Here is a 20,681-nt window from a genome sequence, read left to right as displayed (position 1 = left end):
CCTGTGGTCCAGCTCTTACATCCATAGGTTACTACGGAAAATGCCAATGCTTTAACTATGCGGATCTTCATTGCCAGTGTGATGTCTCTACTCTTCACTATTTTATAAAGATTGGTCATGGCTCTCCCCCAAGAAGTAAACATCTTCTGATTTCCTGGCTGCAGTCTGCATCTGCAGTAATCTTTGCACATAGAAATTCAAAGCCTGTCACATTTTCTCCCTCTATTTTGCCAGTTATCAATCAGTCTGGTTGCCAGAATCTTGGGATTTTTTAAAAATGTTTAACTGCAACCCAGCTTTTGCACATTCTTCTTTCACTTTGATTAGAAGGCTCCTCAGCTCCTCCTCGCTTTCGGCCATCAAAGTGGTGTCATCTGCATATCTAAGGTTGTTAATGTTTCTTCCAGAAATTTTAATTCCAGCCTTGGATTTGTCAAGCCCCACTCATCGCATACAAGTTGAATAGGTAGAGTGAGACTATACAATCCTGCCGTACGCCTTTCCCAATCTTGAACCAGTCTGTTGTTCCATGGTCAGTTCTGACTGTTGCTACTTGGTCCTTATACAGATTCCTCAGGAGAGAGATAAGGTGATTTGGTATGCCCATACCACCAAGAACTTGCCACAATTTATTATGATCCACACAGTCAAAGGCTGCGGTATCATCTACATAACTAAGGTGCTTAATGTTTCTTCCAGCAATTTTAATTCCAGCCTTGGATTTGTCAAGGCCCGCACGTTGCATGGTGTTTTCTGCATACAAGTTGAATAGGTTTGGGTTATATTCTGATCTAGGTAGGTCCAAATAAACCAGGCCTGGGCCAACTTGGGTCCTCCAGATGTTTTGGACTGCAACTCCCACCATTCCTAATGGCCTCAGGCCCCTTCCTTTCCCCCCTCAGCCGCTTAAGCGGCTGAGGGGGGAAAGGAAGGGGCCTGAGGCCATTAGGAATGGTGGGAGTTGCAGTCCAAAACATCTGGAGGACCCAAGTTGGCCCAGGCTACACTGTAGGAATAAATGCAGTCCAAAACATCTGGAAGGCCCAAGTTTGCCCAGGCCTGAAATAAACACTCCAGCAAAGACAGAATGAACATGCTGAGAGAGAGAGGCACCCCTTAAAGCCATGCCTCATTGCATATAATGCAGCAGGATGCTTTTGCTGGAAGAGGCCGCCTGCACTTGAACCTGGGAGAAGCCACTGGGCCGGAGGGGGGGGGGAAGGAAAGAAATAACACCATTCTTTCATAGGTTCCCACAGAACTACACGCCCCATCGTGCTTTGCCGGATGGTACGATCCACGAGGGAGGGGGAGAAGAGAGACAAGTGTCGGTCCCTCCTTATTTGCTTGCCTCCCCGTTGGACCATTGCGGGCAGACCATTTCCCCTCCGGAAGGGGGGCGGAGAGGGAGCGGAGACGATGCGCGCGCTGCTCCCCCCGGGTGCGTAGCCTGGTGGACTGCCCCGGGAGCAGGTCGATCCTCTCCTAACCCGGTTGGAGGAAAGGAAAGGAGGGGAGAGGAGGGGGGCGCGCGCAGGCAGGGAGAGGAGAAGCGGTGAGGCGGGGGGAGTCCAGCAGAAAGGCCCTCCCCCCTCCTCTCTCTCGCGAATGGTTCGCCCCGGTGCTGTTTAGTAGCGGGCAGGGAGGGAGGGGTCGGCGCCGCAAGACGGTTGGGGGCGCGCGACGGCTGTGGCCGCGGCCCCGCGAGAAGGACGGTTACGCCGCCGCCTCCTCCTCCTCCTCTTCTTCCTTCTTCCTCCTCCAGCAGCTGGCGCGGTGGGTACTCGGGAAGGTGTCGTCCGTGTGGAGGAACGGAGGGAAGCATTGGGGGCTTGTAGTGGTTCCAGGTGTGTGGATATGGAGGGAGGGATGGAGAAAGCGCGAGGGAGGGGGGGGGGAGTCACCCTGGCCTGGGCCTTTGTGAGGCGCCTGGTTTGCATAGACATCCGCTTGCCTGAGGAGGGGAGGGACGCTGTGAGGCTGCGGAGGTTTTGTTTTGCTTTTTGTAAAATGGTGTTTTTTTGATCCACTCGGTCGATGGAAGGGAGGGAGGGAGAGAAGGAAGGGAGGGGGGTTCGTCTTGCTCGTAGAAGCGCATGCATAGCCCTCCCTCCCTCTCCCTGTGTGTGTGTCTCTCTCTGTGTGTATGGGAATTTGGGCAGGAGGAGGAGGAGGGAGGGCCTAGCGAGCAAGAGAAGGGGAATGTGGCTCCCTCAGAGGCAGCAGCAGCATCAGGAGGAGGAGGGTGGGATGGCTCTGCTTTGTTAGGCATTGCGTCCCCTGTGGGCGCATTTCTAAAACTAGGTTGATGGGACCCATTCTTAAAAGCAGAGTTTAATGGCCCTGCATGGCCCGGCCTTCGCCATCGCAAAGAGGGAGGGAGGGAGGGAGAAGGTGGAGGTCGCTTCAGGCCTAGGAAGGAGGAAGGAGGCGGAGGAAATCAACCAGGGCACCCACCGGCCTGGTGTGATATCTGTGTATGTATGGCTGGGAATGATCATAGTAGAGATGTAGGCAGTGTTAAAAATGAATAAAGAACTTCTGACCCAAGGAGTGGGGAGATAGCATAGAAATAATAATAATAATAATATAGAAAAATTTAAAAAGAAATAATGAACTTCTGACCCAAGGAGTGAGGGAGTCATTACATAGAAATAATAATAATAATAACAACAAACAATTTTTAAAAGAAATAATGACACACACTGACACTTCTGACCCAAGGAGTGGGGGGGGGGGGGTATGACATAGAAATAATAATAATAATAATATAGACCATTTTTAAAAGAAATGATGAACTTTAGCCCAAGGAGTGAGGAGGGGATGCCATAGAAATAATAATAATAATAATAATAATAGACCATTTTTAAAAGAAATAATGAACTTCTGACTCAAGGAGTGAGGGAGTCATTACATAGAAATAATAATAATAATAAAAATATATAGACATTTTTAAAAAAAGAAACAATGAACTTCTAGCCCAAGGAGTGAGGGGGGGGGATGACATAGAAATAATAATAATAATATAGACAAGTTTTTTAAAAATGATGAACTTTAGCCCAAGGAGTGAGAGGGGGATGACATAGACATAATAAAATAATAATGACATTTTTTTAAAAGAAATAATGAACTTTAGCCCAAGGAGTGAGGGAGAGATGACATAGAAATAATAATAATAATAATAATAATAATAATAATAATAATAATAATAAATATATTGAGACAATTAAAAAAAGAAATAATGAACTTCTAGCCCAAGGAGTGGGGGGGGGGGGGATTACATACAAAACAATTTTAAAAAGAAATAATGAACTTCTGACCCAAGGAGTGAGGGAGTCATTACATAGAAATAATAATAATAAAAATATATAGACATTTTTAAAAAGAAATAATGAACTTTAGCTCAAGGAGTAAGGGGGGGAGACATAGAAATAATAATAAATAATATAGACATAATAAGAAATAATGAACTTCTGACCCAAGGCGTGAGGGGGGCATTACATAGAAATAGTAATAATAATAAATATACAGACCATTTAAAAAAGAAATAATGAACTCTTGTCCCAAAGAGTGAGGGGAGCATTATGTAGAAATAATAATAATAACAACAACAAAATTACCATCTGCCAGCTGCAGAAGGCCACCTTACTGGGATCTGCACACATTATTCGCCGATACATCACACAGTCCTAAACATTTGAGAAGTGTCGGACATGTGATCCAATTCAACAGCCAGCAGAGTGATCTTGTCTGCTGTGGACTCACCTTGTTGTGTTTCTAATAATAATAATAGTATAGACAAATTTTAAAAGAAACAATGAACTTCTGTCCCAAAGAGAGAGGGGGGCATTACATAGAAATAATAATAATATATAGACAATTTAAAAAGAAATTATAAACTTCTGTCACAAGGAGGGGAGGAAATCACATAGGGCAGGAAATGACTGGCTTTACTATAGATATTGTGATGCTTCTGTATCGCTGAAAAATAATAACAAATGTATAGACAATTTTTAAAAAGATCCAGAGGGTGGTGGTGGTTGGTGAAGCACATAAATAATAATAATAATAATAATAATAATAATAATAATAATAATTACTATTATTATTTAGACAATTTAAAAAAAGAAATAAAGAACTTATGGCCCAAGGAGGGGGGGGGGGGATCACATAGGATAGGAATTGGCTGACTTTACAAATTTTATAATTATACTTACATTGCTTAAATATAATAATAAATATATAGATGATTTTAAAAAAGAAAGAACTTATGGTCCAAGGGGGAAAAGAATAGAAGAAATCACATAGGGCAGGAAATCAGCTGTGACCTAAACAAAAATGGGGTGGGGGGAATCTCGCACTTTTGTGTCAATGGATTGCAAAGGCGTCATGTTAAAGTGGCCTGATTCACTGAGCTTACTAGAGGCCTGTGGCTTCAAATTGTTCAGACAAAGAGGAGAGAAGAAGCAAAATCTGTACTATTTATGTGCTTGTTCATTCAATTTGTACCCCCCTTTGCTTCTGGTACAGGAAGAAAGTGGTTTCAATAAAACAGAAATAAGATTAATAATATAATAACTTTATTTTTATACCCCGCCTCCATCTCCCCAAAGAGACTCAGGGTGGCTTACAAATGGAGAAGTCCAAACAAACACAGATTAAAACACAATGCAGTAAGTTATTAAATTGTGTAGGCACTGAAAAGTTCTGTATAAGTAGACCTACATAACATAACATAACATAACATAACAGCGCTCCATGCAGTCATGCCGGCCACATGACCTTGGAGGTGTCTACGGACAACGCTGGCTCTTCGGCTTAGAAATGGAGATGAGCACCACACCCCAGTCAGACATGACTGGACTTAATGTCAGGGGACTACCTTTACCTTTTACATATCATTTTACATACAATGCAATCTGAGCCCTGCCACATGCACAGTGGAGGACCTTCTCACAGTAACACCAGAGGCACTCCAAGTGGCCAGCTTCCGGTCAAAGGAAATCTAGTATAATGCCAAGTTTTTAACTTTGTTCATGTTTTTAAATACATTATAACTGTATCTTCAATTTGCTTCTAGCATGATAAATAAATAAATACAAATTTTGCCGTTCCTGAATTCAAAGTGAATACCATAAATAAATCTCCTTATTTTGTCTTTTGTTTACTATCCGAGTATCTTTTTACTAGTTGCTAAAGAGCAGGAATGGGTGGACAAAAATAACTTCAGTAAAAATTGAAATAGTGAAGAATAGCCACAAGATACTTTGCAGTGTCACACAAGATTTGGTGTTGGTTTTCCCCCCAGATTTTGACCCTATCCTAGGGGTTCTTAGTGGCTTATTGTACATCTTTTATATCAGTATTTTGTTACTAACATTGTTGTGGAGAGATACTGCCTTATCCAAGGCCACCCAGTAGGCTTCATGTCTGAGCAAGTGCTTGAACTTTTGTCTTTCAGGTGCAAATCTAATACTTGTTGTTGTTTTATTTGATAACTTCACTAGGATTAAGGATTTTGGGAAAGTTGTTGATGGCAAATTGGCCTCAACCAGAGTTTAGAGGGCATATAGTCCAGAGAAATTCTGAAGGAGTCTTTGACATAACAGTCTATGCTAAAGGAAATATTAATTGCTGACAAAATTGCTAAAAATCAAAGTGATGAAAGTAAACTTCTTCAGTCACACCCACACACCCACATATATATCATTTTCTAATTAAGCCCCAATGATTTCAATGGGACGTGCTCCTTAATAAATGTGCATAGGGCTTTTGCCTTAGGTTTGTAATGGGAATCTCAATAAAGCATTTGTATTTCTTTGTGGCTATCATCATAAAGGTATAGAGTAAAAAGTGCATATAATTAAAAAGAAATAGGATTACTAATATTTGCTGTCTAATTTTATGACAACATATAGATATAACTTGTATTCTGTAATACTTTTAAATAAAAGCATCTGTCCCTAATAAGTTTACAAACTAAGACTAAGGGAGCAGAGTGAGAGAAGGAGTAAAAAAAAAGTAATGAATGTAGGAAAATAATCTAAATCTGAATTAATGCCTTTTTTCATTTCATATAAAATATAACTGGCATTGGAATCTTACATTACTGTCCATTTCTGGAATATTTTGGCATCTTTTACTTTGAATTGTAATCTAACCTATATCTTGACCTGTACCTGGGTGGCAATGCACAGAACTTCTGTGCATAATAAATTGTTTCAAAAGGGGGTTTTATTACAGAAGGCAACATAACTGCACATCAAGGAAGACTTAGAGAATAAGAAATACGCAGTGTAAAGAAAAATGCTGATTTTAAGTAATAAAGGAGTCATATAATACTTAGGACATTTGGCATGTAGCCACAATGACAATGAAACAAGCTGCTTGACTTTTCCCAGATTTCTTAATTCCTGTTCAAAGACTTGGATGGACAAGACTGCTGGTTACATTTATCTGAATCAAAGAGAATATGGATCTTTATATATTGTCTCTCCTTCACTTTGTTGAACTCTTCTCATAGGTGTCCCTTATTATTTTTATCTGGGAGATTTAGAGCCATTTCTTCTACTATTTGGAGATAGCAAAGTATCTTTATATCTGTATGTGTAGGTATATATCAACAGTAAATTGACAGTAAACCCTATTGAACATACTGGGAGTGCCTTCTGAGTAGATACATCTAATAACTTACTAAAAATCACTCACAGTCCAATTCTTTGCATTTCAACTGAGAATTCCCCTGAGTTCACTGGGGTTTACTCCCAGGTAGAGGCAAGGTTTAAGATTATATTCTCCACATAACGAAAATACTATATAAGTAATTGTACATGCCATTTTGCTTTTTCCTAAACAAAAATGATTTACATAATTGGATCTCTTTCGTTTGTATTTTGCTGACTCTTTAAACCAGCATTCAAATGACCCTTACTAGCATCAAAAACACAGTGAGATGGTGTTTCACAACCTCTCGTAAGACAATGTAGGAGATATTCCTACTATCTTATATAAAATGAGAGATGTTCACAGCAATGTAATCATTTATAGTAAGTCATTTATCTTGGAAATACATCATCCCAGAGTGCTGAACTTAGCACAGTGTAACATTATGGACTAGTTATTCCCATCAAGAGCATAATGTCAAGGTGGAATAAAGGTGTTAGACAAATAAAAATATAGTTTCTAATTGGTCTTATGAATTCTGTTATATTGATTTGGGATGATAGTGTAATATTAGATAAAGTGAGTTAGACACTGTTGATAAGTCAAATAGCTTATGGAACTAGTTTTGCTTACAAATCTTTTTTTCCTAATATTAGAGCATTATCCCTTTTTCTGTGATTTAAAACTATAGACTGAGGTCTTCGTGTAGTTAGAGAATGAAGAATGCCGGAAGGAGCAACTAGTCCCAGGTTATTTCAAGAAATCAAAGGGCAAAAACTGAGATTTGATTCTTCATTCTTACATTTTCACTGCAACAATAAGAACTAGCATCCTTGGGATTTTGTGGACATGCTGAAATAAAGATGCAGAAAAAGTCAAGAGTGGGTCAGTGTAATACAGTCAGCCCCCCTCCCCCATTTGCTGGGGTTAGGGACACAGGTCCCCTGTGAAATTGAAAAACCACAAATAAAAACGTGGGGGAGAGGTTACCTGAGAGAATACCTCTCTAGGAATATGAGACTTCCAGCAGGACTCTGTGGTTAATGTCCCTGGGAAGCTGACCACAGAATTGCATTAGAGATTCCTAGGGAAGTGGTCTCTATACAGATGTCTATGACCTCCGGAATGACTGGGCAAAATTGATTATAAAGTCGCACTGGAAAATCTAGAGATGTATATAGATAACATTTGTAATCAAATCTACAAATGAAATCAAGTCTGCAAAGGTCAAAATTGCAAATGTAAGGACAACTGTAGATTGGACGCTTCAGTGCCAGAAGCCTGTGTTCAGATCTTCATATATCCAAGAAACAAACCTGGCTATGGGCCAGTCATTAGCTGCTAAGTTAGGAATGGAGCACATCTGGATCGCCACATGATGGACCGCAACTTCCATTGTCTTTCAACATTGGCTATGCTGACTAGAGAATTGTAGTCAGCAACATCTGGAAGCCAAAACTCTTCTCACACCTCAATGAATGTACCTCACAATTTATTTATACGAATATATTTGAGGAGGAGCCATATATGCTACCTGGTTGTTCCTAGAATGTAATCATAAATGCATTTTAAAAATACCATCTGGGTTGGTAGTATTTCAGGTCAATTTGTAAACGGGTCCTTGCTTTTTATAGCCATGGAGAAATGAATGTTGTGGATGTGGAAACTGGCCAAGCTATTCGTGCCAGCAGCTGAAGTTTGTTTTAACTCGCATCTGTCTTCCCCCAATACTAAAATATATGTAGCTTGTGAGTTTAGGCAATACAAGAGAGAATGAACATAGACTTTCCCTAATCACTGCATGTTACAGACATGGGTAAGGAAAGAAATCACTAAATATTTCCAGTTTTTGAGGAATGCATCTGGATAGAACAGGCAAAGTGTATGATATACCCAATATTAATATTAATATCTTTTGCAGGGTCCTTGAGTATGACATGGAGTATGGCTAGTTTGTGATGAAGACTACAACTTAGCAGATGCAGTAGTTGATGGTAATGATGATGCTTGAACACAACTGGAGTTGCTGAGGGAGGCGGAATGGTGGCAGGAGCTGGAGTCTCAAAGGTTCTAATACCTGGCCTCCACAAGAAGCCATGATCACTCTGATAACTGAGCAGCTACAGAAACAGAGCCTAGATGCATTGAAATGCACATCCTTCAGCATCAGTCTGGTAAGATTTGCCTTGCCAGTCAAGCCTTCAATCAAAGTATTGTTTACTTTTATTTTGAGATGTCTTGATTTAGTTAATGAAAGCATGGAATGACTGGGACAGTGCTGTTATTTATGGCCAAAATGCAAAGAACTGTGATACTAATTCTATGAACTTTTAAAGGGCAAGTGTCCCCGTCCCCCCCAACCCTTGATCAACCTCCTCCTCATGCTGTATGATAAAGTGCTTTTGAAACAGAGAAGCTTTAAAAAGAGATTTATGATATAACATGGGGCTTTCTGTTCAAAAACCTTCTGTGTTTTTTTAAAGCAACCTCCTGAGCGAGTGCACGCCCTTTGTGTGAGCCAGAGGAATTCTTCGGATTCTCTTACATTTGTTCATAATCTGAAGCATAGTAGACTGTTGGAACAGAGTGGATGTACTGTAGATACAATTCTTTGTGCTTCATGTGTTTTGTTTTCTACCTAGCTACCAATACCTTCTATAGATTCTTCTTGCACTTTGAAAAGAAAAGCCCTCTACATTTGCAGGTTTAACTTTTAAAGATTGGATTGATCACAATTTTGTTTAATGCGGCCTCTTTAGTATTCTGTGGTCATTATGAGCCAGATGCTTATTATATAATTGTTCTGGAAGACCTAGAGATTCTTAGATGGGATACTCCTGTTGGAATCTCTAGGTCCTCCAGCACAACTCTTGTTAACCTTCAATGGAAGCTGCCACATTCTAGTGTGCCACAGTCACACTAGAGTAGGCATGGGAAAACTTTGGCCCTCCTGGTGTTTTGGACTTTAACTCCCACAATTCTTAACAGCTGGTAAGCTGGCTGAGATTTCTGGGAGTTGAAGTTCAAAACACCTGGAGGACTGACGTTTGCCCATGCATGCACTAGAGAATCTAGAGATTAATAGAAATGATTTTTTAAAAAATACTGTCCTTTATTTGTGTTTTTTCCACTTTTATTGAGGTCCTGCACCTTAAATCCCAGCAAATGTGGAGGGCTGACTATAAAAACTCAGCTGTGATCATCATTGGCAACCCTGTTCAGTGTCCAAGATGATCACGCCTAACTCAATATATAGGACTAATTTTCACATGATAATATCTGTTATGGTAAACAAGTAGGCTTATAGTTGGCACACAGTGACAACATGCAGAACTTAGATTTTTAGAGGTGTTATATAGTATTAATGACTTCCAAATGCTAAGGACGTAAAGAAGAATGATATTACCACTATATTCTGCTTATCAGAATCTTTATGCCTTCTGTCTAGCTACTAAAAAACAAAAGTTTTGAACTGAATGTCATTTCACTACTTCAACACAGTAATATTAGGTTACACTGGTGGAGAAAGCCATTTGAATTTAGTAAAAGATAGCAAGAGTGAAAGCTGATGGTGTTGACAGCTGATGACCCAAAGTGCTTGAGACTATGGTATTTGCAGAAGAAAAGCATCAGATGATAAGTGAAAATCGATTCTTGATTTATTTGGATCACATAAGAGCCCATGATATTAGCAGGTGTTCAGCTTGAGGCATCAGCTTGGATTATCCTGTTCTGCTACCAGAAAATCCAGACTTCATGATTGGAATAAATTAGAAAAATAGAAAAATATGCATACATGTACTTCAACATTGTAAATAATTAATCAAGGGAAGGTTGCACACCTCCTGTTGCTACTCTTACTCCACCCTTGTGATAGTTGCTGCAGCCTGTTCCTCTTCAAGAATGATGTTGCATTTATATAACAAAGTGACTCCCATGTGTGTAGTTTCCATAGCAGGACACTCTGTTTAACCAAGAGTAGTGCTGTGGCAGTTGTACTTATGTGGTGCACTTCTGGAGTTGGTCGCAGTAGTCCTTTCAATTTAAGAAAGGATGTGGTGTGTGCAGCCCTTTTTGTATATTGAGGCTTATATATGGCTTATCTGGCATCCTGCTGGCAAAAAGTGTCTGTCTCTTGCTGGAAGAGTAAGAGTGAGATAGCTATCCATGCTGTGGTTCAGTGATTTCATGCATTGAGATGTATAATTGCAGTAGAAACAATGTATTGGTGTAGTTTATTTAGAGTTCTCAACCCACATGTCGCCTAAATGACTTCTAAAGCAGATTAGAAAGTTCAGAAGTAAGATCTTCTGTCCCTACAGGTTTAAGAGTCTAAAAGGAGAGGGAAGTAGTATTTGCATCTTGGGGACTGCACTCACCTGGGAACTGTTGCAGCTTGCTGCAGGCAAATGAGAAATCATATGACTGGCCTTCTTAGTTTGCAACTATGTTCTAACACTCTGACAGGATTGGGAGGATTTTTTTCCAGATATATTAGCCACTTGTTGTTCATTCGTTCAGTCGTTTCCGATTCTTCGTGACCTCATGGACCAGCCCACTCCAGAGCTTCCTGTCGGCCGTCACCACCCCCAGTTCCTTCAGTGTCAATCCAGTCACTTTAAAAATGCCATCAATCCATCTTGCCTTTGGTCAGCCCCTCTTCCTTTTTCCTTCCTTTTTCCCCAGCATAATTGTCTTCTCTAAGCTTTAGCCACTTGACAGAAGTGCAAACCAATGAGAGATAATAATTTAAAAATATGATTTAAAGCCATAATGATCTAGGTCTTTGCTAAACTCACCCCATCTCCCCCTCACTAATATTTGGGGAAGCCCCATTGTTTGTTTTTCAAAATACGTATTAGAGGAGTATCCACATATTTTACCTTTTTTCTATAGGTATAATCTATTTCCCTCTCTTTTTATAAAGCTGATCTTTGTTCAAAAGCCTCTTTGCAAATTTTGGTTGGTCATGGATCAGTCTGGGACAAATGTGATTTGAAATGACTTTCTATGATTTGACTACATAAATACCTAAGCTTTGTGTATTACACTAGAGGCCAACACATATTTTTCTATTGAACAAATGAGTTCAAATTAGTATCTTTTCTCTACAGAAATGGATGAAAAGAGAATGAACATGTGTGGGGGAGAGGAGGAATCAAGGTGCTGGTAGTATCCTTGCTTCATAGAATATTATACAGGCTTTGTATTGCAGTAAAAATTGAAAAACTGCAGTAGAAAGCTTCATGTTCTCAACTGATACTTCCAAATCCCAGATTCTGTATTGTGTTATAATACCATGTTCTTGTTTAAAGACTTTGATGCCATCTTCAGAAGGGGAATCGGCGTGCAATTTCCAATTCCTCCCCTGCTCCTTTGCTTGTGTGCCTCTGTCTGATTTTCCTTATTTCCTAAACACCCTGGTGCTATATTAAATGTAAAGCATTTCTGGAACTGTACTTTCTCCATATTTTTAATACTCAAGAGTTAGTAATACAAAGGATTCCCAATATAAACAATCTCTGTAACCTAAGGAGAGGTGGCTTGACTTGGAAAACAAAAGACAATGTCCTCCTGTATCAAATTTTAATTTAAAAGGAGAGTGTTGCAGTAAAATATGAAGCATGTGCTTCTTGATTCTTTTTAGGTCTGGAGTCCATGGTGAACGTGCCTGGAATTAATAAGTTTAAACAGCACAAAGTCACTGCAGGTGCAGCCAGGAACAGAACTCATCTTTTCCACACAGAAGTTTGAACACTGAGGTGTAGACTTCCAAGAATGGGATGTGGCCTAATGAAGCTTTTGCAGGGAAGGTACAATCAAGAGCATAATGTTGTTTGAGCAGATGAAGATCTGTAGTAGAGAGCCAGTTATGTGGAGTGGAAAGGGACTTCTCTTCAACCCTGTAAATTTTATACCCTGGATAAATGCATACATATTGCTGTATCTGCATTACTGGAAGCAAAGCATTAGAAGGGTGGTGGAGAGAATATGGCAAGAATGCACTATTCCCATAACTTTTTCAGTGCCCTTGAGATTTTAGTTCTGTGTGTCTTGCCTTTTATTATCAAGCGGGATCAGGTTGAGAGTAAATGTCCGTTTATTCCTGTGGGTCAGTGGTTCTCAACCTGTGGGTCCCCAGGTGTTTTGGCCTACAACTCCCAGAAATCCCAGCCAGATTATCAGTTGTTAGGATTTCTGGGAGTTGAAGGCCAAAACATTTATTTATTTATTTATTTATTTATTGCATTTATTGACCGCCCCTCTCAGCCCGAGGGCGACTCGGGGCGGTGAACAGCAACAAAAAGGACAGAGTACAATAAATCTAGACAATACAGACCAGACAATACAACATAACATATACTTATACTAAAAAATCCGCTTCGTCGTGTCCTGGGGTCATAGCCAATTTCATAATCCTAGTCCATTCCAGTGTCGTTCAAGATACTCTCAGTTAAAGGCCTGCTCGAAGAGCCATGTTTTCAGGCCTCTCCGAAAGGCCAACAAGGAGGGCGCCTGTCTAACTTCATCTGGGGACCCACAGGTTGAGAACCACTGCTCTGGGTAATAGAGATGGGTCTTGTTATGGCTTATTGTATCTAATGTTTTGCTGTCCTTCATTATATTCAGAGAGCTGGTATATAGATAATGGAAAATGTGGTCCTTACCTGCCATCAAATGAGTGTGAAGGGAGTCAGCTTGGTTCTGTGGCCATAAACAAGAATTCTAATTTCTTGGTCTGCCTTTTCACACTCTTCTGATGGAAGTAAAACAGCCTTAGGCTTTTAATATTAAGTCTAGTACAGACAGCACTAAGGTAAAGTTTAAAGAAGTGCAGAGCCTCTACAGATGATGGCTTCTGAATGAATCTGAGGACAGCACAATGCAAAGAATACTAGGCAAGCCAGAGAAAATTAAGAGTCTCTGTTTGACTAGCTTCCCTTTTCCCAGCTGTGGTTTTAACAATAGAACAAAAGAACTAGGAACTTGTCCTATGGGTAAAGTTTAGTTATTTTGCAGTGAGGGGGTGGACGGGTAGTTGAGAGTGTTGTAGGAATTCCGATTGAATAGAATATCTCAATATTGACAGAATATCGTGATAGGCTACATGGTGGGAATTACAGAGCCAGAGGCACTTATGAGATGCTGATTGCTGTGATGTGGTGACTCCTTGTGTTTCCCTCCCTAGCCTTTGCCTGATCATGCTGATGTGGCCAGCTGTGGCAGCCCCTTCCAGATAGCGCCTGGTAAGAGCGTCTGGCTGGACTTCCACTTTTTGTGCCTACATCCATTTCTCTTATGTCTGTCATTTTAAGTCTTGATGTTCTCTATGTACAGCACACTGTTAATAAGATTAGTCTGCTTCCCAGTTCTTCTGGAAGTCATGTATTATGTGATCCCATCTCTGATATTAAGTGAAAACTTGATGCAAATCTGTCAGTCTTTGGTTTGTTTTAATGACGATTTGCCAGAATTAAAGCTAAAGGCAGGAATGGTGTCTCAGTAAATGAGAGCCATTGTTTTCACTGAAATAACTCTTATTGTTCTGAGGAAGGGAGCAAAAAAGGTTTTTTTAAAAAAGAAGACAAGAAACATTGTTTTATTTAGTAGCCTAAAAAGAAGCCTCACTGATGTTCTGATTTTTAAAAAATCAATTTCTTGAATGACTGCTATCACTGTCACTTTTTCTTCCAAGGCAGTTTGGTTTGTAGTAGTTCTGTCCAGTGATCCCTATGACAACATGATACATACATGATTGGATATATTACAATAAATTCTTTCACATAAATAGTAGTTCTTGCTAAAATTAGCACTTGATAAAAACGGTTCTATACTAGGAGAATTATATTGATGGAATAAAGAATTTAAAACTGTGATAAAAAAATTAAATATGATCGCTTGATCTATGGATGAGATTGATTCTGCATGGAAGCAGGGGCTAAGTGAATAAGAAAAATAACCTTAAATTTAAAATCGACAGCGCTATTGGTTCTTGTTTTGTTGACTTAAATAGAATATTAGAACATAGTTAATCTCAGCTATGTGTCATATAACCTTAAGCTATCAAACTGGGTTGCTGGAATCCTTAGCAGCTCTTAATGTTCATGATAGCAAGCTTGGAATAGAATAGATTCCACATACAATAAGTGTATATTTGCAATCTCTTTTTAGGCATATTTTTGTACAAAAGCGGGGGGTGGGGGGAGTTCTTTCCCTGGATGAGTCATTCCTGCAACCATTCTGGTCACTTGTGTTACAGCCATATGTCGTCCAGCATCTTGATGATGACTCCTCTAAGAGTTAGAATTAGAATGTTTTTTAAATATTTCTGTTTTAATGCTTTCTCATTTAATAAATGCGCAGAGTAGTGGAAGTATGTGGAAAGCGGGTGCTTGTTTAATCTAAATCATATAGCAAGAAGCAACAGTTTGTTTATTCTTTTATTATAGAATTTGTATCCTGTTCTTAAAACAAATTCACAGAGTGGCTTAATAAACTTATTAGAAGCTATTGAACTGTAGTTCTTAGCATTTGTCACTAAATTGGCTGTGTTAACTAAGGCTGATGAGAGTTGCTGTCCAACTACATCTGGAAGGGCTTTGCTCTTTGCCTACCCTTGGTGTATATAGAAATGCATTTGAGAAAAAGAATCTGTATCTCAGAGATAAAAGCTAAAGGAATAGATTGTACATGTTAGGCTACTAACTTCAGGCCTAAGAAAGTATGCCCCAATAAACTCACTAGTACTTAAAAGTTCTTGTTGTGAGTTCACAGGGTAATATGGCTGAGCTTTACAAGTTGGCTGTTGGAGTATTTGACTTACAAGTTTACAGGGAAATGAACTTTTTTTTGTCTTGTCTGAAGGCATGGTATTGTGTTTCTCTTCCTTTCTCTTTGTTAATGTGGCATGCTTGTTTTTGGCTTCTGCAGTGATCCGGTTATTTCCATTCACCAATCTTTCAACGCATCTCATTTTCGAAGAAATATCCATTTCCATGTTGCCATTTTTTGAATGCCTTATTATGCAATTAGTGAATATAAACAGCTTCTGAAGGGAATTCAGGGCATCTTCTCTGGACTTATTCTAGAACTACATGTATTTTGGATTGATGGCACTCTGATTTGATGATTATCACCATTAGCTTTGGCTGTTTGTGTAGCAGTTCAAAGAGATAGGAAAATAAATCTTAGAACCATTTCATTAAATTAAAAGTTTCCTTAGGAGAATAGCAATGTTGAAGCATAGACCTATTTCTTGAATTGCCCTTCTGAAACTACAATTGGGAGGGGGGCTGGCTAGGAGGTCTTACAATGTGTTGAACAGAGATATGCATCTTCAACTGCTACGTTATGCATGTTAAGAATACGGGTGCATGAAAAACAGTGTTAAATTTTAAGCGATACCAAACATGGAAATACTTGAAAGAAGCAGGAAGGTTTAATTCTCCAACAATTATTCACTTTTTTATTAGTTATTTAATATATGTTCTGAGTTGTTCAGTTAGTTTGTTCCTCTAGCTTACTTCATCAGTTGAGATAAAATCTTGTCTTACTCTCCCTGCTCGTGGCAGATTGCCCCTGCTGTAACTAGGATATAACAATGAAACAAAAATTTCCTATATCTGCTAGATTTATTCTTTTTTTCTGATCCATAAATGCTTTCTAGTATAAGATAACCATGCAGAGTTCTCTTATACATGCTAGAAGAAATAGAATATAGTTATAAAATAAAGGATTGGCGAAGGAGTGGGGGAATGGGAAGTACTGGTGTGAGGAATAAACTTGTCACTTTGGTTTCTTTATTACTTGAGAATGGTGCAAAATAGATATTACTGGATCATAATTACACTGAGTTAAAATAAAGAAAAGTTATGACTGCATCTGAATGAATTAACAAGCTAGACCCACTGTCTGAAAATATTTTTTACTGTTTTGTTGGTTGATGTTGGTCTACAATTCAGAATAAAACGTATTAAAAATAATTTGATACTGTGGGGGGGAAATACTTCCAACATGGTGCCATTTTAATAAAAGGCTAGATAGGAATGCTGATTATTCGTATGTCAAAGGCTATGATTGGGTATCTGGAATGCGGATCTGTGTAGTAATTGGAATTCTTGTTTTACATTACCTGTCTTGTGATATTTCTTCCAGAGGGAGCTTCATGGAGGGATCTGACTCCCTGTCCAAAGATCCATCTTCAGGACAACACGGGTCTATACCAACACTCCAGCTTGAGCCTTCCATTGCCCTCCTGTGGCCCAGACGACAGTCCTCAGAACAGACTTGCACCTCAAACACTGGCCACCAATTCACTAGGTTCAGAAAAGGCTTCTGTGCCCCCCACCAAAAGACACTGTCGTTCCCTCTCAGTGCCCGAAGACCTCTCCCGATGGCAAGCTGTCTGGAGGCCCCTGGGGTCCAAAGTATGGACTCACATCAAACGTCGGGACAATACTGGAGGGGACACTTTGGCAGTGCAGCCCCAGACTGTAGCCCAGGGAGCCAACAGACTTTGCTTCAACCCTGCCCCCAGTGCCTCTCATCAGGGCGTTCAAGATGGTGCTAGTGGTGGGAGGAGTCCACCTTTCTTCAGTTTGGCCCTCTCCCGAGAATCGCCAGCAAGTGTACCATGGGAGACTGGAGAGTCTTTGCAGCCCTATCCTCTGCAACGACGTTTCTCCCTATCACCTGTCAGATTTTTGCCCTCCCCACAAAGCTCTACCACCTCCACACCAGAGCTGCTTCGACACCAGCATAGCCTCCCTCGCAGCCGCTCCCAGCCTTGTGACTTGGACACCAGGAAGTGTGGTCTTAAGCGGCGCCATGATGAGGATGTGAGGTGGCACAGGCCCTCGCTTGATTTCTACAAGATGAATCAGGTAGGAAAGGAAATGGATGCTATCCCCATCTAATTTATCAGTTTTGCTCACGTGTCTGAAGCTAAAGCCTATACCATTGAAGGTCGTAAGAAAGGAGAAATCATTATTCAATAATTTCTCCTTTCTTACGACCTTTGATAGGATTGAGACGCAAAAACTCAGTAGCTGAAATACAGCAAAGGATTTGTGTATCAAAAGGCTTTATTTTCTTAACCGCTGCCATTAAGTAGTATTTGCATTTTTTTTCTATGGGATGGTTCAAAGGGACAGTAATACATTGAGGAAGAACATTGGGAGTCACATTGATTTCTGTGCATGAAATCCTTTGAACACAATTCAACAATTATTTGTTAGAAACATTGGGCCAGTTGTCATACATAACTTAGAAATGACATAGATCCTGCTTTGGGGGCTTCTGCACTTGTATTGCCAGTTTATATCTGAAACTACTGTTGTATATGCCCTCATTAACTATAGGGTGCACAGTTGGAACAGCAGGTGTTTAATAACTACTAGAATATCCAGCAGGCATTTCAAGCCTTCTTAATCCACACTGGAATTAGGGGTGGAAATTGTTCAGTTGAGCACCCATTACAGAGATACTATCCGTTGTTGTCAGTGCTTTTCTTCTTTTGTGTGGGACAAAGGAAATAATACTAGAAACATAGTGTAATCATTACCAAAGTATTGTGCACAGCATACACAAATGATACTGTTAGAGGGACTCAATTGCAGTTGTCTTAGAACACAGATAATGTCACGATGGGAAAAGTTCGATGACATTGGAGAAACAGGTTATGTCAAACTATAAGTGATTTAGGAAGGCTTTCCTAGGATAGTCGTTCAGCAGTACCAACCCATGCTTGGCACCTGAACTCTGTAATTAAAGCAGGTTTTGAAAAGTCAGGTTTGTGTTCTGATAATTCAGGTCTTCTCCTTTCCACAGCTTAAGAATCTATGGTTGATTTCTCTCCAGAAGGAAAGTAAGTGAGCCGGCAATGACAGAAACTCCAGCTAAAGGTGTTCTAGTACAAACAGTCACAAACATGGTTATGGCTATGAACTCTTATTACAACTAAAGGGGCATGGAGGAAAGGTGTGTTGGTATATACATTTCTTTAATATATACTTTTTTAAATTATAGAAACCATTTGCAGGAGGCGCCTGTCAGTTAGACAAATCTGAAGAAAGTGGCTATCCATCATGGCTCTTGGACTGCAGTCCACAAGCACCGTCAGCTCCATGCAGTCCCCTCAGCAATTGCATCCAGGTGCTTAGTGAAAGTGAAGAAGAGGACGAGGAGGAAGAGGAATCGGCAGTACGAGCAGCAAGGCAACTAAACTGGAATTTAGCAAGCAAAAGAACACTTTTCCAGCCAGACTTTAGTGACCTGGATCTAACATTGATTGAGGAGAACTAGGGGTTGGATGTCTTTTTGAAAAACGGACTTGGGACTGGCAGCGGGACATGGCTGCACTCCTGGATGAGGGCCGAGGGATTAGGGTGGGGATAAGGGGAAAGTGGCGGTGGGACCAATGGGGTTTTGTCTGCTTGTTTCTTTTGTATTAAAAAAGAAAAGAAATTGCTGGGTGTGGTGTGTCTCTTGATGGGATGGTCGAGCACTGCCAAAAGGTGTAGAGAACTAGAACTTTGACAGCAGTCATTATACCTATCTTGGCAAGTGTCTCATGTGATCCAATCTCTGAAGCTCAGAAAGAGTAAAATTCTGCAAGGACCACATTCGAGATCGAATCCTGCATATAAGGATAAGACTAGTGTGAGGTAATAAGCATCTCTGGATGGAAAAAAGTGAAGTGGGTAGAGTTGGAGAAATCCTGTGGTCATATTTTGAAATAATTATGGTCTTCCACCTACCAGATTATTTTGCTTGCCGAATAAATCTGCTTCCTTGTGATTTGTTACAAAGAAACAGTAGCCAAGATGGAGGACAAAGACAGTGACAAGTGTAAAAGCTAAAAATTATAGGTGTAATTTTCTGTATTTTCCTTCCTAATTCAAGTGATGTCCAATGGCAGAACATAAAGCCCAAGGTGGGTACCCGCAGTGGGTCTCTAGAACAGTCGTTTCCTCCTAGGAGCCTTTGGGAGTTACCTAGAGTGCCAAAACACAGGGCCCTTCCACACAGCCATATAACCCAGAATGTCAAGGCAAATAATCCACAATATCTGTTTTGAACTGGGTTATCTGAGTCCATGCTGTCATATAATCCAGTGCAATGTGGATTTTATACAGCTGTGTGGAAGAAGCCAGAGAAAACAGGTGGCTAGAATTTGTATTCTTATGTCTTACTGTGCAGTGAGCATTACAGCCTATTTAAAACATGCAATGTATCTTGAGCTTCTCAAAGAAGCAATTTGTATGTGTTTTGGCAGAAAATAGGCAAACTGAAGAGCTTGAAGCCTAGAAAAACAGTCTTAAAGATGTCACGTAGCATTCTTTTCCACATCCCTGATGTAAAGCTTAATTTTATCCCATGGCAAAGAAGGCAATCAGGTGTTCTCTGGATATTAAACTGCAGCTTTCAGCATGTCTCACCATGTGCTGAGGGCTTGTGGGAGTTTCAGTTCAATATCTGGAGGCCTCCCTGATCTCCACCCATTTAAGGACTAAAACTTTTCACAACTTAAGACAACATAATGTTCCAGTGTAAGATTTATGTAAGTTGAAGGCGCATAAACACCATGTGCTGGTATAAGGCACTTTTTGGAGCAGCGTGGACTAGTGGCGATAAAGGGAAAGCTACTTCTATTGCCAGAAAAAGGTGTCCCAACTGCTTACACACAGGAGTTGGCAAGGAGCTTTCTGTCATGGCGAGACTACTTCCAATGCCAGCTGTTCTTGTAGAGCTTAAGGTAATTTCCCCATCTAATTGTGGTTCCTGTTCTGATGTAGTTACTTGTCAGTAGTGCTGCAACCCATATATTTTGCTAGCAACAAGAAAAGACAATTTTAATTAAAAGACACAAGATATAATATGGTTCTTCAATTGAGAAACCACACTCCTTTAAAAGCCTGTGCAGGAGGCAGAAATCTAACAGGTGGAACTTCTCAGCCAGAACAAGCTACTCACAGTAGGGAGCTGCAACCTTTTCATACTTTTGAATAACATATACC

General features: G+C 40.1%; 1 protein-coding gene across 5 annotated transcripts; it reads left to right on the top strand.

Moving 5' to 3' along the window:
- The first annotated feature begins 1,316 nt into the window (after positions 1 to 1,316).
- FAM53C (family with sequence similarity 53 member C) lies at positions 1,317 to 19,131 on the top strand. Of its 5 annotated transcripts, XM_060765698.2 has the most exons (5): positions 1,449 to 1,776; positions 8,585 to 8,837; positions 13,853 to 13,910; positions 16,819 to 17,546; positions 18,691 to 19,131. In XM_060765698.2, exons 2-5 carry the CDS (start codon positions 8,760 to 8,762, stop codon positions 18,964 to 18,966), a joined length of 1,140 nt encoding a protein of 379 aa, XP_060621681.2. In that variant the 5' UTR covers positions 1,449 to 1,776; positions 8,585 to 8,759; the 3' UTR covers positions 18,967 to 19,131. The 5 variants fall into 5 exon arrangements, with proteins under 5 accessions (XP_060621678.2, XP_060621681.2, XP_060621677.2 ...); XM_060765695.2 differs by lacking the exons at positions 1,449 to 1,776; positions 13,853 to 13,910 and adding an exon at positions 1,317 to 1,441; XM_060765694.2 differs by lacking the exon at positions 13,853 to 13,910.
- The last annotated feature ends 1,550 nt before the right edge of the window (positions 19,132 to 20,681 follow it).

Source organism: Anolis sagrei, chromosome 2, assembly GCF_037176765.1.
Source record: "Anolis sagrei isolate rAnoSag1 chromosome 2, rAnoSag1.mat, whole genome shotgun sequence".
Classification (NCBI taxonomy): domain Eukaryota; kingdom Metazoa; phylum Chordata; class Lepidosauria; order Squamata; family Dactyloidae; genus Anolis; species Anolis sagrei.
Note: the sequence above shows the minus strand (reverse complement) of the source record. Positions and strands in the feature narration are given on the sequence as shown.

Coding starts and splice junctions, on each gene's coding strand:
- FAM53C (XM_060765698.2), top strand. CDS start 8,760: ATGATCACTCTGATAACTGAGCAGCTACAGAAACAGAGCCTAGATGCA. Junction 8,838..13,852: donor CATCCTTCAGCATCAGTCTG/GTAAGATTTGCC, acceptor TTCCCTCCCTAG/CCTTTGCCTGATCATGCTGA. Junction 17,547..18,690: donor ATTTCTACAAGATGAATCAG/GTAGGAAAGGAA, acceptor TTTAAATTATAG/AAACCATTTGCAGGAGGCGC.